The sequence below is a fragment of the Eubalaena glacialis genome, chromosome 18, assembly GCF_028564815.1.
Source record: "Eubalaena glacialis isolate mEubGla1 chromosome 18, mEubGla1.1.hap2.+ XY, whole genome shotgun sequence".
In the NCBI taxonomy this organism is placed as follows: Eukaryota; Metazoa; Chordata; class Mammalia; order Artiodactyla; family Balaenidae; genus Eubalaena; species Eubalaena glacialis.
Window position 1 is genome coordinate 13,723,035 of NC_083733.1, and position 24,172 is coordinate 13,747,206.

Sequence of the window (24,172 nt, forward strand, 5' to 3'; positions counted from 1 at the left end):
TCCCGGGGCTACAGGCCGTTTCTGGAAGCTGAGACGGGCCCTGGGTACAGGGAGGACAATGTGGCTTGGTCTGGGGATGAGGCGGGTGTTGACCACTGCTGCAGTCTTATTTGTGTCTGTGTGTGGTGTGTCGCCTGCAGGTAAACAAAGCTCTGTCCTGAACTGGCAGGACTGTGAGGTGCCAAGGCCTCAGCCTCACAGCCCAGAGCCCTCGTCACAGTGTGTGGCCGCCCAGCTGTACCCCCTGCGCCAGCAGCCCCCCACCTCCCTGCCCCACTCCCCGGCATCCACGGCTGGAGCCCCGGCTCAGTGAAGCTGCTGAGGGCACAGGGCGAAGGCCTCCTGCCCTGAGTGGCCTGCATGGTAACTGGGTGGGGCAGCTGGAGGAGCTCCTGCAGGAGATGGACTGGGCCTGAGGCTTCTCTGGGTGGTGGTGGGGAGATCCTCTTGGGAGAGGAGACCCTAGAGGGGTATTTCTCCTTTGAGGGGGACTCAGTGCCTGAGAAGGGTTCAGCTTCCCGCCTTCCATACCTCCCATGGTCTCACCTGGTGCGGTGGGCGCTGGGGGGCACCTGAAGGTCAATGAAGACAGAGCCTACGGCCCCTCCTGGCACTGCCCGGGCTGCCCCCTTCCCTGAGGGCAGGGCTGACGGTCTCCTAAGCCCAAAGAGGTGAGAGCTGTACCAGGTGGGCATGGTTGGGGGGGGACACGACTCAGCAAGGCCAGGGAGAGGGCAGCAAAGCTGGGGAGAGGGCATAGCCAAATGCCACATCTTGCCACAGTTCCCTTTATTTTTTCTATTAAACACCTGCTTTGTTTTGGTTTGTTTTGGTTTGCTTTGCATCTGCGAGGGTGAACCTGGAGAAGGCCCACCTGGAGAAGGACGCTTTCCCCTCCTGCCAGGTGCAGGAGGCAGGAGGAGGGGGTGGGCTGGTCTGGCCCTGGGGCCTCGGTCTGAGGATTCAGATTTGGAATGGTCAGGGCCTTAGCCAGGGCCCTGGAATGGTAGATATTTGCAGGACGGAGTTCCTTCCAGCCCTGCCCCAGCCCCTGAAGCCTTAGCCAGCCTGACTGTGAGGGGGAGCGGGGGTGGGGGGCGCTTATCTCCCACAGTGCATCCTGGCCACTGCCCTCTCCCCCTCCATCTGGCAGCCCCAAGACCGCCCCCAGCAGGGACAGAGCTGAGGCATTCAAAGGCATGGGTCCTGGCATGAGACCTGGCGACTCCTGCTTGCCCCCCAACCCCCCATCACGGAGCCCCGCCCCCAGCGGGGATCTGGGATGGGCAAGGGCTGGGGTGCTGGCCGGTGAGCGGGGGTGGAGGAAGCCAGGTGGAGGCAGGGGTGTTAATTACAGTACAACTTTATTAATACTGGAATCTTCACAGTGCATTTGTTACTTGTAGCAGTGACTATTTAAATCAAGGAGAGGGTGGGTTGCAGGTGGGGGGGGGAAGGAGAGGATCATTTATCCAAAAACGGACAGAAAGAAAAGAAACAAAATGGTTCAGATGGGATGGGGGCGGTGAGGGGGTGGTGGAGGGAAGAAAAAGTGAGTAGGAACCAGGAGGGGGTGCCTGGGGTGGGGAAATAAATTAAAAAAAGGAACAAGTTAACAACAGCACCAGAAAAGTTACTTCAGTCAAAAGACACTTTTTGAAAAGAATATTTCTCTGTACAAAAAGAAAAATGAAACAAACGTAAAGAAGTCCCCCAAACCAAAGTTTGTGATGCGGGATGGCTGGCTCGGATCCCAAAGGGGTGGGCCTACAAGGTGGTCACTAAATGGATGAGAGGCGATCAAGGGGATGGAGGAGTTATGTACAGCCCTGGGGGGTGGCTTGGAGGGGAAGGGCGCCACTGGAGTATGGGTCGGGGTGGGGGGGGGCAGCTGTGCCGCACCCACCCCCTCCCTGGGTCTCCGAAGCCACCCCCCTCCCCAGGGGCAAGCTCTTCCTCATGGGGACTCAGCTACCCCGCACCCCACTGCCCCTTACCCTGCTCACATCACATAACCTGCATCTTAAATCAGCCCACCTGGGCAAACCCTGTGGCGAGGGGCAGTGTAAGCCCCGCCCCAAGCCCTCAAATACAGGCCACCTGCTCTCCCGGCTCCTTCCTCGCCCGGCCCTCCTCCAGGTGTGGTGCGCTCAGCAAGTCTCCTTTCTCCGACCTAGCGACTTACAGGTACCGTTCTCCACCCGCTTTCGGGGACCCCGCGTGGCTCTATCCACTCAGGGGCATCCTTGGTTCCCCACACCCGCCTGGCTGCCGTGCCTAGACCCCCGTTTCCGGCACAAGAACTACGAGGAGCCCGGGCTCCATCCAGACCAGGAAAAGCCAGCTCTCCTGACCCCGGGAGGGGCCCCTGCCCCGTGACCGTGACCCTGCCGCCCTGGCCGCCCTCGGCTGCCTTGCGGGGCCGCAGGAAGTCCTCCGCTCGCCCTTGGCACACGTGCTTTTACCTGCTTGGAGCTGGCGCGCAACATGGTGCGGGGGCACTCGCCACCTCGCTCCCCGCCGCCCGGACCATCCTGGGAGGGCGTCTCCTCTGACAAGAGAGTCAAAGCTAATCTCCCCCGACTGCCCCCCCACCCCCACCCCTTGGTCTGCAGCAGACTGGCAGGAGGCCCAGCCCCCAGCCCTTTCCAACCTCACTGCAGCTTTGCTCCGGACGCTGGAGAGGAGCTGCTCTCTGGCCTCTGGAGCCCTTAGGCCCTCCTCCTGCCACAGGCCCAACGGCCAGTGTGGGCACCCCCGTCCCTCAGGCACTCTTGGACACACCCTGTACCGTCTACCCTGTCCCCACAAGCAGTCCTTGTCTGGTCAGCTCATTTTATTATGTGTTCATAAAAGAACCCCCTCCCGTCCCCCCTGCCCCCACCCCCAGCTCCAGCCCCCATCCCCAGAGGTGGCTGAAACCGTCACCAGGGTCGGTCGCCATGATGGCGACGGGCATCTGAAAGCAGCTCCTGGGGGACTGGCCAGGTGACCCCCTAGCCTCTGGACTCCTTCCCCGCTGCCCAGCCCCGCCCTGCCTCCAACCCCAGCCGCCCCTGGGGGGAGGGGATGCTGCTTCAGGGTCCCCAGCCTCCTCCAAGCAGGTCCCCTGCATGTCTTCCCCAAGAGGCTTGACTTGGGCCTGGACCCCCTTCCCCGACGACGACGACGACGGCAGCGGCGGCGACGGCGGCTGGGCTCCCAGCTGCAACCTCCCCACCACCCCCCCAACAGCCAGCCATCCCGTAGCGCTTTCTCAGCAAACCAGATACCTTAGCCGGTTGGGCCCCTGGCCCTTGCACAGCTGCTCTCCGAGAGGAGCCTGGAGAGGCAGAGAGATGAGACGACGGAGGAGGGAGGAGGAGGGAGCTCAGTCAGGGCGGGATGGGCTAGCATTCCGGAAGAGCCCGAGGCCACCGTCCCTGGGGAGATGGCGAGAAGCCGGGCCAGGCTAGCTAAGCGGTGGCCCTGCGGGCCCAGCCAGGCTGGTGGGACCCGGGAGAGGCTGGCCCTGCCCCGCTGCTGTGGGCGGGGAGCGTGGCTCTGGGGCTCACCCACACCAGGAAAAGGCAGGGCCCGAAAGGAGGAAGAGGAGGGACAGAGTAGGCAAGCAAAGGTTGAAACAGGCTCCAAATCCAAGTTCCAGGCCCGCAGGCTCCGTCCTGGCGAGGTTTGTTAAGTCATTTCCTGTTTAAACCTTGAAATCCAAGATGGGTGTCTCTTTCCAATAAAGTGGCTTTGCCTCGTATGACTTTAAAAAAAAAAAAAAAAAAAGCTTGCCTGACTCTGCTCTCTCCTGACTGTGCCTTTGCTCTGAGTGGCCGCTGCCCACCGACCAGGCCACCTGCCTCGCCCGGGCCAGAGGGTGGGATCACAAGATGCGGGGCGCCGACCTGTCATTGGTGACGGTCCTGCGGAGCCGCACCCCGCGCCGGATGGCCACCAGCATGTCTTCAGCCGGGGGGTCGCTGGTGGCAGCGGGGGGCGGGGTGGGAGTCTCCTCCACGGGGGTGGCCGACAGGGCAGTGGGGAAGGGGAACTGGCCCTCACCCAGGGCATGGGCGCCGGCCACCAGCTCCCCGAGCTTCTCCACCAGGCTGTGCCGGTTGGCGGCCAGCTGCTGCTGCTGCGCCTCGTCGTCCTCGGCCGCCAGCCCGGCCCCCGGCCCCGGGTAGCTGGCGGCCTCGGGGGACGGGCTGCCCCAGGCTGTGTTGGGCAGGCTGAGCCTCTTCGGGGAGGCCCTGGCCAGGTCCGGGGCCAGGGGCGAGGCGGCCTCGTCGGTGTAGAAGACGCACTCCTCGCTGCCCGCCCGCGTGGGCCCCACGTAGCCGGGGGAGTCGGGCACTGTGGGCGTCTTCACGGGGACGATGGGCGGCCGGATGGGGATGGGGCCGGCGCTGGAGAGGGTGCGGCGCACGGCGGGCTTGGTGGAGGGCGTGCGGCGGATGGTGGCCACGCCAGGGGGTGCGCCCGAGGTGGTGGGCAGCCCGGCGGTGGGCAGCCCCGCAGTGGAGGCCGGGCGCTTGGTCTGGATCAGGCGGCGGTAGTTCTGGGCGATGTTGCTGTTGCGAGGGATGGTGGACGACTTGTCGAACTCGGGTGGGCCTTCCCCGTCTGCGTCCCCGTTCACTGAGTAGCAGTCGTAGTCGGAGCCTGGGGGGCACGGGATGCGGTGGGCCTGGGGCCCTGGGGGCCTGGGAAGGCCCAGCCGCCCGCCCCCAGCCTCCGGGGCCTACCTTGGGAGGGGATGGTGTCCTCGGAGCAGGAGGGCGTGGTGGTCTGCGTGCTGTAGCCGCTCGAGTACTGCAGGGAGTCCCGGCTGCTCTTCTGGTGCTCCAGGCTCAGGCCGCGGGTCAGCACCATGGCCAGGTCACTGGCCGCGGGGGACACCTCCTCACCGTGCTGGAGGTGGTAAGACTGCAGGCTGAAGCCTTGCTCCCCGCTTCCCCCCTCAGCCCGGACCTCAGGCAGCCCTCAGCTGGCCCTGCGACCACTTGCCTGGCCTCCTGGAGCTGACCTAGGAGTGAAGGTGGGGCCCTGGTTGGGCTGCCCAGGGAGTTGCCGCTTACCTTGGCTGCGATGGTGGCAGGGGACATGCGGGGTCGCGGGGCCTCCTCTCCACTGGGGCCCAGGGTGCCCCCGCTAGCCGGGCCTGGCTCTGTGTCTCGGAGGAGCTCCACTCGGTCCTTCCTCCGCTGCAGGGTGGTGCCTGAGGGCTGCTCGTGGGGGCCGGCCTTGGCCCAGTCCTGCAGGGCACGGCAGGCGGGTCAGGGGGACCCTTGGTCCTGCTGCTCATGGCCAAGGGGGCCCTCACTGTTGTTGAGGTTCAGGGTTTCCAGACCCACATGGGGCCGCAGGCTCACAACCATGGCCAAGGACAGAGCACGGAGGGTGCTGTGACACCCCAGTCCTGCCAGGCCCAGGGGCAGGGCCCAGAAGGGAAAGATGTGAGCGTGTGGGGAGTGGCTGCAGGTGGTGCCCAGGAGGCCTGTCTCGCGGGGAGTAAGTGCTTCGTGCGCGCCCCTCTGGTTGAACCTGGGCCCTCCCTGTGTCCCGCTGCGGGTGGGAAGCACTGACCGTGGTAGGGGAGCTGCACTCGCTGACGGACTGGCAGGTTTCCGAGGCCTCGGAGGACGCTGAGCTGGAGGACTTCTGCCACGCAGAGGCGAGCAGGCAGGCGGATGGGTGGGGAGGCAGGACGAGAGGAGAGAACAGATCTGGTCACAGCGCTGGCATGCAGCGGGGCCTGCTGACTCAGCAATCCCCACCCCACGCCCTCCAGGGCCACGGCCACGGCCGTGAGCGTATGCAGTGGAAGGCAGCACCCAGAGTGCACGCCATGGGCAATGACCTGCCCCCCAGCCCAGCCCGATAACCACACACTTTGAGGATTAACAAGAGGACTGGCTGCTGATGGCCTGGATGTGGTGGGCAGGGAAAGAGCTATACTAAGGATGGCAGCGGGGTGCTGGCTTGAACTGCCGGGTTGATGTGCCACTGTTTTCTCAGAAGGGCAAGCCTGGGGGAGGAATGGAGTCCAGAGTTCCATCCTATACATGTTAAGCTGAGCTGCCTGTTAGGTATCTATGCCCAGATGCAATGCAGGCAATTGTATTTACAGTCTGGAGTTCAGGGAGAAGTCAGGTTTGGAACCACAAATCCAGCAGCCGTCGGACAGAATAAGGTCACCAGGCAGTCAGGATGAGGGTGGTTAGAGAAAAGGTTCAAGGATGTCAGGCCGACATTCAGTGCTTTGGAAGAAGAGGATGGCCCAGCGAAGAAGAGTGACAGGAGCTGCTGGTGGTGTGGAGGAAGACCACGAGCAGGTGATGTCACAGAATCAGGGGAAGAACCTGACGTGCAAAGGAGGGAGGGTCAGTTGTGCTCGGCTGCTGGGGGTCCGTGCAGATGAGGCGGAGGGGTGTCTGTGCAGACCTCCAGAACTGTTTCACAGAATGGTGGGGCAGAAGCCCACTGAGGACAGGACCGAGGGTGCCCAGGAGGCTCCTGCTGTGGATAGTGGCAGGAACTAGGTGCCCCGGGAGGCCCCCCAACTCAAAACAACAAAGAGGGACCTCCCCGGTGATCCAGTGGTTAAGTCTCCACGCTCCCAATGCAGGGGGCCTGGGTTCAATCCCTGGTCAGGGAACTAGATCCCACATGCATGCCGCAACTAAGACCCGGCACAGCCAAATAAATAAATACATAAATAACAAAAGAACAACAACAACAAGGAATGAAGAAAAAAGAAGCAAGGGCAGAAACAGGACCATGAGGGTCCCCAGGGCAGAGGCTGGCTTCAGCACTGTGGTTGAGAGACTGGGCAAATGGCAAGGTGGAGAGCTCACCCTGTTGATGACCCAAATTAAACCTGGAAGGGAACTAATCAGTAGCACCTCTCCAGATCCTGTACCAGCCAAGTAAGATTCTCTAAATCATCCTGGTTTAGACTCCCAGATCTTTTTAATAGTTTATGATGAGCCAAGATGACTAAAATAAAAGGAACTAAACTCTATAGGTAAGGATTTGGAGGAAATAATAAACACATTTAGAATTTTACCAATATAATTGTTAAGACAAAAATAAAAAATAAAAGGAAAAAAGTATTTGGAAAACTCAACGGAAAAATTCAACACCCATTCATGGAAAACAAAACACTTAGACTAGCAATAGAAAGGAACTTCCTTAATCTGATAAAGAGTTATCTACAAAAATATCAATACTTTTCTTTCTGAGGTTGGAAAAAGATAAGGTTGCCCACTATCACCATTTCTATTTAGCACTGGAAGTTCTAGCAGTGCAATAAAGCATGAAAAAGAAGTAAAAAGCAAAAGGATTGGAAAAGAAGAAAATGGTTGTTTGTAAAAGACATGGCTGTGTATGTATTATAGAATATTCAAAAGAACTAATATGTGTTTTTAGCGAGGTTACTGGATACAAGATCAACATAGAAAAAAAATCAAATTTCTAAATATCAGCAGCTAAAAAACAAGTAAAAGACTCTGAAAAAGCCAAAATAATTTAAAATAGCATCAATAAACATCAAATACCCAGGGCAAAAAATCCAGTAGATGTGCAAGATCCTCACATGAAAACTGCAAAATATTATTGAGAGAAGGTAAAGCCATAATAAATGGAGAGACATATGTAATCCCAGTCAGAATCCCAGGGGTTGTTTTTGGGGTTTTTTGGGGTTTTTTTTAGTGGAAACTGACAAGCTGATATTAAAATTTATAAGGAAATGCAAAGGGCCAAAAATAGACAAGGTAATATTGAAGAATATCAAAGCTGGAGGACTTTTATTACCAGATATCAAGATTTTTTACAAAGCTATTAATAATTAAGATGGTGTGGTACTGGTACAAGAACAGACAAATCAACCAGTGGAATAGAATACAAACTCCAGAAACAGCTATGCATTCACAGACACCCGTTTTATGACAAAGGTAACACACTACAGTGCAGTGGAGGAAAAGATGGTATTTTCAAAAAATTGTCAATTAGATATTCATATGGAAAAAATGACCTCTACCTCACCACACACACACACACACACACACACACAAAATCAATTCCAGATGAGCTGCAGATCTAAATGAAGAAAAGGTAAAACAAAAAGGCTTTTTTTGGAGGAAAACATCTTTGTGACCTTGGAGTACACAAAAATACCTCAAACAGGACAGAAAAAGCAATAACAATTGAAAAAAAATGGATAAATTGGACACATTAAAATTAAGAACTTTAGGTCATTAAAAGACCCCATTAAGGGAGTAAAACAGCAACCCACAGAATCAGAGAAGATTATCAGATGAAAAGACTTGTATCCACAATATATAAGAAGTTTTACAAATCAACAAGAAAAAGACAGACAACCTAGGAGAGAAAAACAAGCAAAAGATCTGAATAGGTCCTTCACAAAAAGAGGATATCCAAATGGCCTTTAAAAGTATGAAAAGGTGTTCAACCTCATTAGTCATCAGGGAAATACAAATTAAAAACATAGGGCACTATGATATAACACCTACCAGAATGGCTCAAATGAAAAGGATACCAAGGTCTGGTGAGGAGGTGGAATGGCAGTAAACCACTGCTGTGCTCTTCCTGCCCATTTAATTACAGGAAGACATCAGAGACACTCAAGATGAGGGATATTCTACAAAATACATGACCAGTATTCAAATGTCATTTAAGAGGGACTGAGGAGCCATTATAGACCGGAGAAGCCTAAAGAGACACAATAATAAAATGCAAGGTAGGGTCCTGTGCTGGATCCTGGACCAGGAAAAGGACGTTAGTGAGAAAGCTGGCAAAATGTGAAAAGAGTCTGTTGACTAGTTAACAGTATTGTGCCTGTGTTAATTTCCTGGTTTTGAAAATTGTTTGGTAGTTACATGAGATGTTAACATCCGGGGAGACTGTGGGGAGGGTGGGTGGGAACTCTGCACTCTTTTTACAGATTTTCTACAAGGCTAAAATTATTTCAAAATTAAAAAAAACCAAACCCTTAATGGATAAGTTAAATAGCTATAAAATAGAGAAAAAGTACATTGGAAGATGGACCTGAAGAAATTATCCAGAGAAACAAAGAGATGGGAAATATGAGAGTGAAGAAACACACAAATGAAAGTAAGAATAAAGAGATAATGGTTGACGGGCTTCCCTGGTGGCGGAGTTGTTAAGAACCTGCCTGCCAATGCAGGGAACATGGGTTTGAGCCCTGGTCCAGGAAGATCCCACATGCCGCGGAGCAACTAAGCCCGTGCGCCACAACTGCTAAGCCTGCGCTCTAGAGCCCGCAAGCCACAACTACAGAAGCCTGCATGTCTAGAGCCCGTGCTCCGCCACAAGAGAAGCCATTGCAATGAGAAGCCTACACACCACAATGAAGAGTAGCCCCCACTCACCGCAACTAGAGAAAGCCTGCGCGCAGCAACAAAGACCCAACTCAGACAAAAATAAATAAATTTATAAAAAAAAAAAAGAGAGATAATGGTTGAAAATTCCTAGAACAAATGAAAAACATGAATACAGAGATAGAGAAACACAAACACACCAAGTGAGGTTAAACAAAAACAAATCCACAATTAGATACATTGTAGAAAAACTAAAGTGGCCAGAGAGAGAAGTCAGATCATTCACAAAGGCACAACAGTGACTGACTGCAGACGTTACAACCAGCCACAGAAGCCAGAACACAGGGGGAATATATCTTCAAAATGTGGAAACAGAGTAACTGTCACCCCAGAATTGCATCCCTGGCAAAACTAACTTTCAAGAAAGAGGAAAAATATAAAGCATGTTTACAGATAAACAAAAACAGAGTTTACTACTACAGACACATTCTAAAAGAACTTCTAAAGGACGTATTTTACTTCAGAAAGAAGGAAAGTGACCTTAGAAGGAAGATGGGATACAAGGAAAAAATGAACAAAAAAAGTGTAAACACATATGGGTAAGTCTAAACAGATACTGTATGTATAAAATAATGATAAAATTAAGGAAAAAAAATATCATGGGGATGATTAAAGAGATATATATAGCTTATAAGGGGAGGGAGTGGGTGACTGAAGTTAAAATATACGTTAAGGTCCTTGAATTATTCAGGAGGTGGGGCTGTGACTTTGCTACGGATGCATGGTAAAATTTCAAGGTAACCTGTGAAAGAAATGAAATAAGAAGTATAACTTAAAATCCAGTAGAAGGAAAATAATGGGGAAAGGAAAAAACAAAAAGCAAGAGAAGAGACAAAAGCAGCACAGAAAAAGCAGAATGGATAGAAAGAAAAAAGTAAGACAGAAGTCTAAATATGCCAGTAATCATAATAAATGTGAATGGACTAAAAATGTCAATTAAGAGATTGTCAGATTGGATAAGAAAAGAAAATCTAGGCATATGCTGTTTATAAGAGACTCATCTAAAACATAAGGACATAGTGAGCTTAAAAGCTAAGAGACAGAAAATGATACCATAAATATTGAGCAAAATAAAGCTGAAGGAGCTGTAGTTAATATCAAAACAGACTTTAAGCTAGAAAACATATAAGTAACAGAAGATCAACTACATCACGTTAGGAGATTCAATTCACTAAGAAGAGTTAACATTTTAAAGTTGTATGCACCTAATAAAATAGTCTCAAAATATATAAAGCAAACGGATAGAACTATATGGGAGAAATGAACAATTCCAGCTTTTCAATTACTGATAGGTAAAGCAGACAGGAGTGAATGGGGAATGAGGTAGAGGTGGTCAGTGTGGACAAGTCTTTTGAGAAGTTTTGCTGTGAAGGAGAGACTAGGTGGCTGGAGGAGAACATGGAGGAAGGGAGGGCTTTTAAGATGGATGATACTAGAGCACGTGTTTGTGTACTGACAGAAATGAGCCAGCAGAAGAGGGGAGACTGGCAATGCAGTGGGGACATCCTTGGGCAAGAGAGCAGGAAAAGAGAGAATGCTGAGCTCAAATGGAGGCACTCGCCATGATGGGGAAGGACAGCACCCTGGGCATGTGGCCTGACCTCCCTCTGTCTTCTGCTGTAGTTCCTCTGTTACCATCTCACTGAGGCTGCAGGATCTGAGCCTACATCTGAAGAGATTCTTGGGCCAGTCTCTGTGTTCAGAATGCGCTGGCCAAAGTGTGGAGAAGGGGGAGGATGTCTGCAGATCCTGGGGCTCCTGGGGGTGCCTCCTAGGGCCAGCCACTCCATCACAGCCAGGCTATGCAGGGGGAGGGTCACAAGGTGCCAGAGCTGGAAGCTGCTCCAAGACCTTCCAACTCTCCTTAGCCTTGAGGCAGTGAGTTCAAGTTGGTCCTCAATGTGGTGGCCCTGGGGACCTCCAGGGCTAGTCTCAACAGCTATAGGTGGCCCCTGACGTGGATAGCCTGAGGCTGGCATGAGGCCACTGCACCCCACCCCGGGTGGTTCGGCAGATGCCCCCTCACCTGGCTGGTGATGTCTGAAGGCATGGGCGAGGGGGGCTTGGAGTAGGTGGCATCCTGGGAGATGAAGCCAGAGTCGTGGGAGGAGACGCTGGAGAGGCGGGCGCTGGCGGTGGCCGGCTGTGCCAGGCTGCGGTAGCGACAGGTGGAACCGGGTGAGTATGTTTGGGCACCCCCAGGCCACGGGGCTCCGCCACCCTTGGCACTGCTACTGCTGCTGGGGGCGCTGGGGGAGGGAAGGGGGTCGCACAGCAGCCAGACAGGGAGACACAGGGGTGTGTGTGGAAGGGCGACAGACGAGGGCGGGGGAGAGAGGTGAGGGGCAAAGGAAGGAAAAGACAATGTCAGACTACAAGGTCCTGAGACCAAAGTGCCACAGAGGAGCTGAGTTCCAGGACTGTGGGACAGGGTGGGGCCTGGGCAGGGGACCACACTGAAGAGCTGGCCCAGCGCCTGCCCCGGAGCACCCCAGCGCTACCTCCTACTCTGCCATCAAGAACAGTAGACCTTAGGTTAACAAGGAGGAAACGGAGTCACCCAGCATCAAAGAGTTTCCCAGTTAGGCTACAACCAGACATAAGTCTGATCATGACTGTCTTCTCAAAGTCTGATGTTTGCCATCAAATCCTAACTGAACGTCTAGTGCGTGGTGACGGTCTCTGTGGGTCTTGGACTCACCATTGCCCTCATCCTTTCCACCCACTGAAGGGTGTCCAGCCCTCTGTAGTTCATATCCTCTATGCAACCATTTCATCCCTGGGCAACGTTCCTGGCAATGAAGGTCGCCTTCCTCCTGAGCATGACCGGGAAGGTCCCCAGCCTCCACCCTTGGTCATGGGTGTCCCCTGTAATCAACCCTCCCCTCCTGTGCCAGTCACCCACCCGGGGTCTGAAGAGCCGCCAGTTGACGTGGACCCTCCTCTCCCTGCAGGAGCAGCTGACTGCTGTGCCTGGCTTACCGCCCATGCCCTGGTTGCCCAGCCAAGGTGGATCTGGGGAAAGGGTGCCTGGCACAGAGGGGTCTCCCCGCCAGTAACTCGTGCTATGCTCACTGCCCTCCCGCCGAGGAGCCTTGAATCTTAAATAGCTCTCCAAATCCCACCCAGGAAGTGCTCCTGATCCTGAGCCTGACCGGTGATTGAGCAAGACCTTTGGCCTCTCCCTGGCTCTGCAAGACCTCGGGGCCCAGCTTAGGCTGAGGTTCGGGCCTGTGGCAGCTGCCCAGGCACCAGCTCTCAGGAACCAGCCAGGCTGCAGTGTCCATAAGGTAATAAGCCTGTAGCCTCAGCACATGTTCCCCAAAGCCTCCACAGCCCTCCCCATCTTAGATTCTTACTATTGCCCCAGCACTGTGTTGAGCCTGGCAGAGTCTAGTGGTTAAATACTGGGATTCTGTACCTCAGCTTCCCCTTCTGTGAAATGGAGACAACACCATACCTGATACGGTGGTGTTAGGATTCAATGAAGAAAATGCATAAAGCATTTAGCACGGCGCCTGGTGCATACTTATTGCTCCGTAAACGAAGCTGCTGCCCCTCCGCCCGCCCCCAGCACACGCCTGCACTACCAGCAGTCTTGCGACGAGAGTAGAGTTTCCCCTGTGCTTGCAGATTCCTTGACGACGTAGGAGTTGTGTGAATTCTGGGGCCCTGAAGCTATTCTTGATGCAGTTTTGGTGGGACCTTCCCGATTCCTTGCTGCAGTACCCCTGCCCCTCCCTGCAGCCCCCCACTGACCTGCACATACTGGACTTCCGGGAGCTGGAGCTGCTGGGCGATGAGGGTGGGGTCTGGTAGGACCAGCTGTAGTCTGAGCCCTTCAAGTCTTTGATCACCTGGATGGGGACATGGATGGGGTCACTGGAAGCAGCCCTGCCCTGCAGAAAGCCTCATCATTTTCCTGGGCCTCCCCTCCGAGGGCTAGTAGGGCCAGAGGCCCCCTGCTGTCTTCCCAATTGAGAACCGGGCCCCAAAGGCGATCCCTGGGAGTCTGAAGCCCCCTGCCCCCCAGCCTTTTCCTAACATAAGCTCCTCACTCAGGGGCAGGAAGCAGGGCTGCCAGAGGGCTTGGGGGGAATGCCTGGGGAGATTCTGCCCGCTCTGCTTCTCAGGGAAGCTGCGCAGGCCAGGACATGGGAGAACCTGGTGGTCCTGAGGACTCACTGTCGCTGGCAGAGGAGCCAGGCCAGAGTGACCATGAAGGACCCCACGGGGTTCAAATCCTGGCTCTGCTCTCTGCTCTGCTCTCGGGCAAGTTCCTGGGTCTCTCCTGGGTTTCTCCTGTGAAATGCAGCCAATCATTCCTATTTTAGAGGGCCACTGGGGTGAATGAATGAAGTGACCCATGGGAAGTGCTCCGTGTGGGCTGGGCACACAGTAAGCGCCTAGTGAGAGCAACGCCACGGCGCTGTCAAGTAGGGCTGACCCTAGTGCAATGGGAGCACGGTGGTGAGGTGAAGTGGGCAGGGCGGCACGTGGGGGCAGGAGTGTCTGGGTCTAGGGGAGCTGACGCGTCTGGGTGTGGACGGCAGGTAGGCATCATCAGGTCTTGCTTGCTCAGGGGGATCCTGCGGATCTGGGACTTCCACCCGTCTGCTCTCGATGTAAGGCCCCCATTGGGTCCTGGGCACACCACCCCTCACCTGGGCAGATGCTCCTAGATCCCCACAGAAGGTGGTCCTCTGTGTCCAGCTGCTTCCCCCAAATGCTGTCCCCTTTTCTCCTTTATCATCCCCAACCAAGGGCAAGCCCTCCCCTTCCCTGTCCTGTCCCCAGGGCTGGCCGCACCTGCTCGCTGGCTGGGGGCAGCTTGTGTGGCTCCGCGGTCAGCACCACCAGGTCATCAATGATGCCCTGCAGGTGGGTGATCTCTCCCAGCATGGTCAGCTCGCCGTTCTGATGGAGCAGTGAGTCAGCCTCTTGGCCCCGCCCCTGCCCACGCACCCTGGAGGAGCAGGCCACACCGGGTCTCCCCTCCCTCACCCCTTCCCATCAACCAACACTGCTCGGGCTGATTGAGGCTCCCAAATCATGGTTCTTGGGAACCCCTCAACCAGCCCAATGGTGGAGACGCTCAGAACGCCTCTCTATCCCCGAGGAACCCACCACCACAGGCTGCAGGAAGGTGATGAAGGTGCAGAAGCGGCCACGCTCCTCAATCAGGGCCCGGCGCACCGCCTGCTTCTCCGTCTCCTCCAGCAGCAGGTACATGTCGTTCACGTCCTGCAGGGCACTGTCCAGCTGGGGCTGCAAGTCTCCTTTCCCTGGAGGGGTTGGGAGGAGAGGCCACGCTGGGGATGCTGGCCCGGCCCACTGCATCCACAGCTCAGACCCCGTGGTGGTGTCCCTGGCCGTGGGGCTGGGCACTGCCGTGGGGGCCAGGGGACTGGGGAGGGCAGTTGGGACGCTGGGGCTTGTGGAAGGGCTGGTCCCCAGAGCAGACAGAGAGGACAGACAAACAAACACACAGGAAAGACACCAAAGCTGCGAAGCCACCCAGGTCCTGGGGTGAGCAGAGCCCTGGGCAGCCGCAGGGCCGCCCTTGGAGCAGCTGTGCTCAGGAGAGCCCAGTGGCAACCTCCACAAGAGCTGAGACTTCCACCCCCCAGGATACCCTCACTGCCCGTGGGATGGTGGCCCCTCACGTCCCAGGGCACAGGGAGGAGGAAGGGAAGTAGGACAAAGTAGAGCATGGGGGCGCAGCTGTAGGCCAGGCCACGAGGGGGTGTAGGGGCCAAGAGGGCTAGGGGCTGGGCCCAGGGGACAGGGAACGGGGTGCCTCCATGTGGGTCCCCACTCAGCTCGGGGAATGATGCACAAGGACACCAACAGCGACACCAAGAAGCGGCGAGAGAGACAGGGAGAGGCGAGAAGATGATGTAAAGGAGACAGCGAGATGGGAAGTGGGGAGGCAAGAGGTAAGGACTCTGGGAGGGCCTGGCGGGGGCGGGGCAGCCAGGGCCTGTGTCCCCACCCTGCCCGGTCCAACCCCTCTTGGCCTGGCAGACTGACCCAGCAGTGGCCCCGGACTCATCCCTGGCCAGGGGCCCCAGGGGCCCCAAGGGGACTGTGCCCCAGGCCCCTCCCTCGCTGGACCGACCGCCTTCCTCGCTCTTCCTTGGCCTGGAGAGGCTCCTTCCAATGGCCCTGAGCTGGGGGAGACAGACAAATGCAACAAGGACGACAAGGACGGGAGGAGCAGCTGGAGGAATGGACATCTGACTTACCAAGTAGCTCTACAGGAAGGATTGGGACGAGGAGAGGAGAGGAGAGGAGAGACAGAGAAAGAAAGAATGTGTGAAAGACAGCCGGATGGACAGAGCCACTCCTGGGGGTGCGGGGGTGGGGTTTGGGGGTGCCTGGGCCTGTTGGGCCTCCTGCTGCCTCCCTAGGAGGGGAGGTCCTGGGTCGGGTCTGGGGTGCAAGGTGCTCCCTCTGCCCCACCCAACAGGTTGGAGGGTCCTGTGTGCGGGATAGGGCCCCTCAGGCCAGGATGATGCCCTGGGGCGCCCCACAGGGCGGCAGGGGATACAGAGCGGGGCCCCCTGGGGCTGTGCCTCTGTGGGCCAGCTCTGGGCTCTACCTTTGCGTGCTTTCTTCTGCAGCTTCAGCGTGTCTGAAGATTTTTTCTTGATCTCATGCCTGGCTCGTTTGTACTCTGTGCAAGGGATGAGAAAGGAGCCCTGTGACGCGGGTTTCCGCCCAGTGGGGGGCGGGAAGCACGGCCCAGCCCCAGACCCACCTTTTGCATGGTCCTTGTCCAGCTGGTTGGCCGACTTCTTCCAGTCCTCGATGCGCTCCTGCAGTGGGTTGATGAGGCTCTCCAGGAGCGCACTGTGGGGGGGGGGGGGCAAGAGGGTCAGGGCCACCATGGAGGTCTCCCCGTGACACCCCCCGCTCCCCGACCGCAGCGCCCACTCACTTGGTGAACTGCCGCAGCTTGGTCTCGATGCTGCGGTGGCGCATGCACATGCGCGTGAGCGCCGAGCCGATATCCCGCGTGGCCCCTAGCAAGGCAAGCGCGCAGCGTGTGAACGGGCCCGCCGGGGCTTCTGCAGTCCCGGCCTCGGGCCACGAGGGGGCGCACCGGCCCGCGAAGGCCGAGCCGGCACCCCGCGCCCCGCCCCCCAGCTTTACGCAATCCTGCCGGCCCCAGCAGGCGACTTGATCTCTTTTCAGTATTTACCAAGACCGTCCTCCTTACGGGACCAAGGTCCTGCCCATCCTGGCTATGCCAGCCTCCTGCAGCTGCGGCTGCTCTGCTGGTCGGGCCAGGAGCTGCCCTTCACCCCAGCTAGGAGAGGCTGGCGCCAAAAACCATCCAAAGATCCAACCAAAATCCCCTCCTGCCCTACCAGGAACCCCCTCCAGGTGTGCCCAGATGCCCACTGCCTTGGTTCTCACCACCCGAAGGAGCAGGGGACCCAGGTCCCTGCTACTCGGACCAGAATGCAGAGGAGATGCCAAGGCCAACAGGGAATGTTCACCTGCCCTCTGTGCTCTCAGAAGGGCAGAAGGGGGTGGAAAAGAAGAAGCCACAGTCAAACTCACCATAGGGAAGCATGAACAACTGTGGCTGAGGGGTCAAACCAGCCACCCAGAAGCGAGAAGGGAACCCCCCTTTGTAACATCCTGTCATCTTTCGCCCACTCCTGCTTGCATGCCTCTAATGACGAGAGGCTCACTCTCTCCACAAAAAGCCCATTCCACTAGGAAGCAGAACTCAAGGTCCCGACTCTGGGCCTGCTGTCCTCTTCCCGGTTCATATTCCACTCAGCCCTTCCAGCTTCCAAGCCCAACCTGGGGCATCCCCAACCTCCAGCCATGCCCCCTCCCTACCTCGGGTGTTGGTGGCCATGTCAGCCACTTTCTGGAAGGCATCCAGGAAGGCCACAGCAGCCAGCACAGTGGTCCTGGGGAGATGGACAGCGGGATGGTCTGTGGGTGAGGTGTCTTTTCTACCCATTCCCTCCCCAGCTGGGGCACCCTCAGCAGCCTCACCTCAGCTGGGAATGCAGCTTTGTGGCCTTGGAGTTGAAGTCCTCCCAGATGGGGTAGGAGCTCTGCAGAGGAGATGGGAGAGGAAGGGAGACTCCATGAGGACTGCAGGGCTCTACCTGGGCTGGGCTCCCCACATGCCTGGGTCCAGACTCTGGGCAGTTTCTGAGACAGCAGCCCTGCCCCTGCGGAGAGGAAGGCTCCTGGGCTCTCTAGGGGGACAGGCGACCAAGGACAGAGACCTGGGGCATGAAGAAGGCCTGGCCCTGGGAACAGGCACCTTTGCCCATTCCTCCCTTCCTGACAGTCAGGAACTCTGGCCCACTGTCTGCAATGGTGACCCACATCCTCAACGGAGATGGAAACAGTGAATGGCAGGTCCTGTCTCCTCGGGGATGGGAGGGGCCTGGCAGGGGATCTGGGCTGAGCCACATGAGGGGCACTATGTTCCCCGGACACAGCCCAGGATGGTCCACAAGGCATGGGGGCAGAGGCACAGTGCACAGGGCTCAAGGCATGCCAGGTCTAAACTGGGGCCTCTGGGGCCCCCACCCTGTGCCCTGGAAGCAACTGCCAGCCCGGCCATCCATCCATCCCGGGCCAGCAGAAGTGGCTCCCAGGCCCGGGGAGGCTATGGCTGCTTCAGAGCCTGGCCAGCCTGCCTGGGACAGTCAGGCCCCAGGCTGAATGGGGCCTTGTGCGGCCAACAGAGACACCTTTCTCCACCCCCGGCTCCCCTCCCCTCCTGGGGACACAGTGTGGCCTTTATCCCAGCCTGGCCCAAAGTTCTGAGTTGGGAGGGGGTTTCCCAGTAGGGAAACCAGGCTCTTGGTGATCAAGTTGTCCAGTGAGATCAAGGGGTTTTTCTGGCTAATGGGCCCTCCCATGGCTGTTGGGTCCTGGCCCAATGGCCCTGTGGAAGACTTGATCCTTGAAGGGGAGCCTCAGGCCGGCAAAGCCCCTAGCCCCAAAGTGCTGCCGACCTTCCCTTCCATGTGGGATGGGACGCTGGGAGCTGGGGCTTTTCCAGTGGAAAGGGGGAAGGCAGAGACCCCAGTCCCCAGGGCCTCAGAGGGAGGCTTTGCCGGGCTGGAACCCCAGGGACAGGGCCAGCCTGCAGGGGTGGGGAGGACAGGGCAGCTTCTGGGAGCCTCAGAAACTCCCTCCCCTCCCAGCCCAGCCCAACCAGTGGCCAGGGAAAGCAAATATTTGAGAAGTTCACACAGGCTGGAGCGGGAAGGGGGAGGCTGTCCGTGGGCTGTCTCCGTATGGCACGGCTCAGGGTAAAGGAGCCTGGGAGGCCGCCCCTGACAGTCCTGAGGGCCTGGCGCCCTCCCTCACCTCAACACCCTCAGCCCCAAGCCTTGCCAAGACCTCCAGGGAGGAGGGATGATGCTGTGGGTCCAGGGGTCCAGAGGCACCGTCCTGGCCCCCAGAAAACCTAAGCACCCCCAGCAGCCTCTGGGAAGTCTCAGAGGGCAGCAGGCTGGGAGAAGCTGGGAAGACACAGGTCCCTACCCCATTAAAGTCCCTGGCTGGGGCCCACCCCGACGCTTCTGCCCAGCCAGGATCGCTCCATCTCAGACCCTCACAGCCTTGGCTTTCCCGGTGGAGAGGGGACAGGATGGGGCATGGGGGAGGCCAGGCCCGGTCCCTCCTCAGCAGATGGACAGGAGCACCTGGGTCTCTAAGGACCTGAGACTCCACCCCCCACTGGTAACTCATGAGGACCCCAGAGGTGAGGTTGAGGGGCCGAAGCAGCCAGGGCCCCAGGGGTGTCCTCAGTCTTCACCTGGACCTGTGCCCTCACATAGGCCGCACCCTGGCTGTCAGGTTCTAGGACTCTGGGTTGTTATCACTAGTGACAGGGACTGCTACTGTTGATCAAGAGCGTGCGGTGGGCCAGGCACTGTGTGATCCCATGGAATCCTTACAATGACCCTGTGAAATGAATACTGTTGTCACCCCCATTCTACAGATGAGGAAACTGAGGCTCAGAGAGATTAACCGGCTTGCCCAAGGCCATCGAGTGCCAGGGTCAGGATCTGATCCCTTGTCTGACTGGTCACTACACGTCAGGGATTCCCCCCCTCCCACCTTCCGGGATGCAGCGAGATGAATATCTGGGCATCAAGGGTGGGTAGGGGGCAGGAACTACATGGATGGGAGAGACGCCCAGCTCTGCCCCCAGAGCAGTGGGCTGCTCTGGAGGGGAGAGGTTACATGCTCACTAGAGGTGCTCAAGTGGATGGGATGAGACCGATATGGAGGCTGCTGGGCCCCAGGTCCCTGGCCCCCGGGCACTGTCTCTGACCGGGCCCTGGGCTGTGCAGGGGAGCGACTCAGTCTGCAATGCCAGAGAGGGGGCTTTCTGGGTGGCCTTGGGCCAGGGTGTCCTCTCTGAGCCTGTCTGCTCACCTGTAAGGTCAGGATGGGAAGTGCACCGATGTCAGCGGGTCAGTATGGAGACTGCATGGAAAGCACTAGCACAGTGCCCGGCACACAGTAAATGCTAGGTTAATGCTGGCGGACAGAGCAGACACTTGACCCCTGCTTCTCTGCCAGGAGCCTCTCCCACCTGGCCAGGGCCTATGTGTCCAGGTGACACTCCCCACTCTCGAGGGCAGGCAAAGATTATGACCCTGTTTTCTGGATGGGCCAGTGCTGCTGAAGGTGAGGCCTGGGGCTGAGGCAGAGCCCTGGGTGCCACACCCAGCCCTGTCATCTTGGGCAAGTCCCTGCCCTTCTTTGGGATTCGATGGGCATCTGAGCTAAATGAGGCACAGCAGGCAGGGAAAGCTCCCGAGGGCCCCCTCCCGATCCCTGAGCTACTGTCCTCCTCCAGGCCCCCCAGGCTCCAGGTGTAGGTCCTCCTCCCCCTACTCTGCCTCTCCCATGCCAGGGTCTGGGCCTCCAGGAGGGCCAGGGTGTGCTGTTGTGGGGCCTGTGGCCGTGCGGTGGCCGTGCGGTGGCCGTGCTTACCCTGTGTAGAGGGGCCTCACAGGTAAGCTCAGTCTCCTCAACCTGGCCACGTTCCTCTACGGAAACCCTGCTGCTTCTGTGGCTCAGGCCACCGAAGGAAACAGCCAGAAGCTGTCCCTCAAATCCAGATGATCGACCTCCAGGTGGCCCGGTCCCCTGCTCTGTCCCTGGCCCAAACACATGCATGTGTCATAGGTATATCGGGACTTGGCATCACCACAGGTGAAACCTCTCCCAGTTTGCTTCCACATGTTAGAAAATCCTGCCTCAATCACTTGTTACAATCTGGGCCCATTTCTTTCTATCTCATCCCAAAGTTCCTTGCAAATTGCCTGGAGAGGGAGGGAGACAGTCCTGCCCCTCTGCTCTGTGCAAAAGCTGCTGCTCTCTGCAGTGTTTGTGGAGAGGATGCCAGAAGGAGGAGGGTGTGGGAAGGTCCCCCCCTCTGCCAGCCCTGGGAATGGTTGGGGGAGGGTTGTCTGGGCTGCTTGGTCCCAGAAAGGAAACCCAGTGCCAGGGCTGTGATGTCCACAGGGCAGGAGGGGCTGCTGAGGGCAGAGAGAGGCCAGGACTTTTGGGGGCCGGCAGAAGAAGCGTGGAGTGGGGTTGCAGGGGACGGAGCTCTCAGGGGCGCACCCTATACGGGGGCAGTGAGTGGCACCTGTGCATGCTGCTAACCCTGTAGTTCCCAGTGAGGGTGGCTCCAGTTCTCTTGGGGGTGGGGGTGGGGGCGCAGAGATCTGGCAGCTGCCCCTGGGGCTGTTCCCCTGGCAGGACCGGGAGCCCCCCGAAGGGCCTGCCCTGTGGTGTGCACTGTGGTGTGTCCTCCCGGGGCCTGCGACGTCACGGTAGGATTCTATGTTGTGTACTTGGGAGTGTGAGATAGGTTGTGAGGGCGGGGGTCTGACGAGTTCCCAGTTCTCTCCCCTGCTCTTCCCCTGCCCCACAGGCCTGCCCCAGAGGGGAAGGGTAGAAACGCTGCTTCCTGGCCCCCGTCCTGTCATCGGAGCTGCCCTTCCTCTCTGCCTAGTCAGCCTGGGCCGGCCCTGCCAAACCCTAGCCTCTTTGGGGGAGAGGATCCCCCTCACTCCCTAGACCACCAGTGAGGGGTGAGGTCAGGGAGTGTCCAGCAGTCTCCTTAATGACCTTGAGCCATTCCCAGGCCTCAGTTTCCCCACCTGGTGAGCCAGCGGTGGGCCAGGAATTGGTGGCCCGCTGCAGCCTGACCTTGGGCAATCATGGGGACGGGGTTGGAGCTGACAGCCTGGAGCAAGAGTAGCCCTTCCCTGGGGTTGCTCCATCAACCCAGCCTTCTCCCTCCTCCTCCCAAGGTGGGAACAGAAGCCTTGGGATGCAGGAACGCTCATCGTGGAGACCTTGGAGTCCTGGAGCTTGTTTTGGGGGACCCGGGCAGCGGGTGCGGAGGCCGAGGCCGGCAGGGAAGGAGTTAACGGTTCCCTGCTTTATTATTTTTCCCTGCTTTGGCGGTGACAGCATTGTCTGGGCTCCCGGGCCGTCGTGGGCGGGGGAGTGGGGGGGATGGTGGTGGTAGGGGGCGGAGGCCGGAGAGACCCCGGGCCCGTTAAAGGGCCGTGTTGTCGCTCCCGGAGCCAAACCCCATTCATGGTTTGTGGGTCTGGGGCGCGGGGAGCCCGCCTGTGCGCAGGCTCGGGTCGGGTCCCCAAGGGGGCGCTGCGACCCGGGCGACCCGGGGCTTGGACCCCGGGCACCGCACGGACACCCCGACACACGAGCAGCCACACGCCCCAAGACGGGCACCCAGAGACCCGGGCGCACGTCAGTCGCAGGCCAGACGCGCTCAGACAAGGACAAACAGACACGGCGACGCACGGACACAGCGGGGCACGGCTGCCCGTCGCCACGCGTCCTCAGAGGGGGCACGCACCCGCACAAACACCCGCGCGCCCGAAGGGCGGCCAGCCCCGCCGCGCCCCGTTACCTTCATGTCGTTGACGATGGCCTGGAAGAGCCCTCCCAGGGCGCCGCACTCCTTCTCCGCCGTCTCCATGCTCGGGCCGGGCGGCAGCGGCGGCGGCGGGGCGCAGGCTGGGCGCGGGGACCCGGGCCGCGGCGGCTTTCGCTCCGAGGCCGGGTCGGGCCTGCAGCCTCCGGGCTGCGCTCAGCGGCCGGCCGCGCCGCGCTCGGGGATCGCGGGCCGCCGCGGGGCGGCGCGGGCCATGTCGCAGCGGGGCTGGCGGGCGGCGCTGGGGGCGCGGCGCGGGCAGTTGGCGGCGCAGCCTCGGCGCGGGGACTGGAGCGGCGTCCGTAATCCGAGCCGCCGAGGCTTGGACGTCACGTGGACGCGCGGGGGGAGGGCCGCGGGGAGGGGCAGGGCCGTGGCGGGAGGGCTCTGTGGGAAAGACCGGGCGAGCTCCGGCCCATTCACCAGGAATGGAGCCCAGGCTTTGAAATCCGAGCCCCGGCGCGGCCAAACTGGTCGGGCTAGAGGGCCCGGCAGGCGCAGGCGCCACCGCGGTTCGGGGGCGGCGCTGGGGCGGGGCTGCCCGGCTTGCCCGCGGGAGTGGGACCAGTGGTTGGGTGTCCGCTCCGGGAAGGCGCCCACCACCACCACCACCCTCCAGCCTTTGGTCTCTGGCGTGTGTGTGTGTGTGTGTGTGTGTGTGTGTGTGTGTGTGTGTGTGTGTGTGTCGGGGGTGGGGGTGGGTGTTCCCGCGCTTTAAGAAGAGGGGGGCAGGCTGGGGGTCCTTTGGTCTCTGGCGTGTGTGTGTGTGTGTGTGTGTGTGTGTGTGTGTGTGTGTGTGTGTGTGTGTGTCGGGGGTGGGGGTGGGTGTTCCCGCGCTTTAAGAAGAGGGGGGCAGGCTGGGGTCCTCGGGGCGCATCCCGTGGGAGGGATACACCACACTCAGCAGGGGCGCACGATGCCCTGGAGGCCGCCCGCCTTGTAACGTTTTATCCCAGGCACAGAAGGGTTTGGACCCTCCTCCAGAAGTTCTCTGGCTCCTTTTCCAAGCAGTGCCAGTGCTGATGCCACCTGCATGGGGTGCCCCAGACCGGGCCTTTGGGGGTGGTGGTGTACTGGTCCTCAAGCAACCTCTATCCTCGGGTTGGGGCCGTGTGGGACCAGCAGAACAGAGGTGGGCCACTGTCCCCAGTCTCTGATGCCAGGGTACCCATGTATGAGGGTGCATGTGTGTGTACGTTGGCCATGGTGAGTTCAGTCTGTCAAACTGTTCTGGAGACTCCAGGCAGGGAAACCCACCCTCCCGGCCCTATGCTGGGGCTCTGGGGAAAAGCCCGCGCAAGATCCTTCTCTTCTATTCCAGGGACCCACAAGAGCCACTTGGGAGATCATTAGGCCAATCCGAGGCTTCCCAAAGCCTGGGGTCAGGTGGACTCTGGCTTATAGGTTTGGTGAGCTAAGGCTCATTTAGCCAAATCAAGGGGTGGGGATGTGGGAAGCCCACCCCCTGCCCCGCCCAACTCCCTGCGCTGGTCTGGGCCTTCCCCTCCATCCCCAGTGACCTGGAATGTTCTACAGTGTGCCCCTTCATTCAGAAACTCCTGAGGCTCACTCAGTTCATCTGTCTAGTGGGGACATGTCCCATGCCCCCTGGGCGGGGGTTGTCAGGATGGAAAAGTCAGATTAGGTGCCTGAGAAGGCAGGGTTCGGGGGCCAGGCCAGTGCTTGGCGCTCTCCAGGAAGAAGGGGCTGGTTCTACAGAGGTGAGGGCTGGGCCCAAGGCCCACACCCCAGTCAGGTGAGCGTGCAGAGAGCG

At 58.5% G+C, this 24,172-nt stretch overlaps 2 protein-coding genes across 6 annotated transcripts in view; one reads left to right on the top strand and one right to left on the bottom strand.

Annotated features, from left to right (window-relative positions):
- IL34 (interleukin 34) overlaps positions 1-864 on the top strand; it is a 65,048-nt gene extending 64,184 nt beyond the window's left edge. For all 3 annotated transcript variants that reach the window (XM_061174434.1, XM_061174436.1, XM_061174435.1), the window contains exon 7: positions 141-864. In XM_061174434.1, coding sequence (XP_061030417.1) covers positions 141-313 — 173 coding nt within the window. In that variant the 3' untranslated portion in view covers positions 314-864. The remainder of the gene's footprint in view (positions 1-140) is intronic.
- Positions 865-2,890: 2,026 nt separating this feature from the next.
- On the bottom strand, positions 2,891-22,583 carry MTSS2 (MTSS I-BAR domain containing 2). 3 transcript variants are annotated; one of them, XM_061172319.1, is made up of 14 exons: positions 22,375-22,583; positions 17,436-17,497; positions 17,274-17,347; positions 16,357-16,441; positions 16,177-16,268; positions 16,018-16,092; positions 14,541-14,698; positions 14,223-14,330; positions 13,173-13,270; positions 11,440-11,566; positions 5,578-5,652; positions 5,070-5,246; positions 4,737-4,902; positions 2,891-4,653 (listed from the first exon to the last, which is right to left on the bottom strand). In XM_061172319.1, exons 1-14 carry the CDS (start codon positions 22,441-22,443, stop codon positions 3,872-3,874), a joined length of 2,148 nt encoding a protein of 715 aa, XP_061028302.1. In that variant the 5' UTR covers positions 22,444-22,583; the 3' UTR covers positions 2,891-3,871. The 3 variants fall into 3 exon arrangements, with proteins under 3 accessions (XP_061028302.1, XP_061028301.1, XP_061028303.1); XM_061172318.1 differs by having other exon boundaries at positions 11,440-11,662; XM_061172320.1 differs by lacking the exons at positions 16,018-16,092; positions 16,177-16,268; positions 16,357-16,441; ... (1 more) ...; positions 17,436-17,497; positions 22,375-22,583 and adding an exon at positions 15,447-15,566 and having other exon boundaries at positions 11,440-11,662.
- Between the last annotated feature and the right edge of the window lie 1,589 nt (positions 22,584-24,172).

What these genes read in the sequence shown, in the direction of transcription:
- MTSS2 (XM_061172318.1), bottom strand. Translation starts at nt 22,443, where the DNA reads ATGGAGACGGCGGAGAAGGAGTGCGGCGCCCTGGGAGGGCTCTTCCAG. An exon ending in CATGGCCACCAACACCCGAG is followed by an intron (nt 16,442 to 17,273) that starts GTAGGGAGGGGG and finishes TTGCCTTGCTAG; the next exon opens with GGGCCACGCGGGATATCGGC. An exon ending in CCTTCCTGCAGCCTGTGGTG is followed by an intron (nt 14,331 to 14,540) that starts GTGGGTTCCTCG and finishes CTGCTCCATCAG; the next exon opens with AACGGCGAGCTGACCATGCT.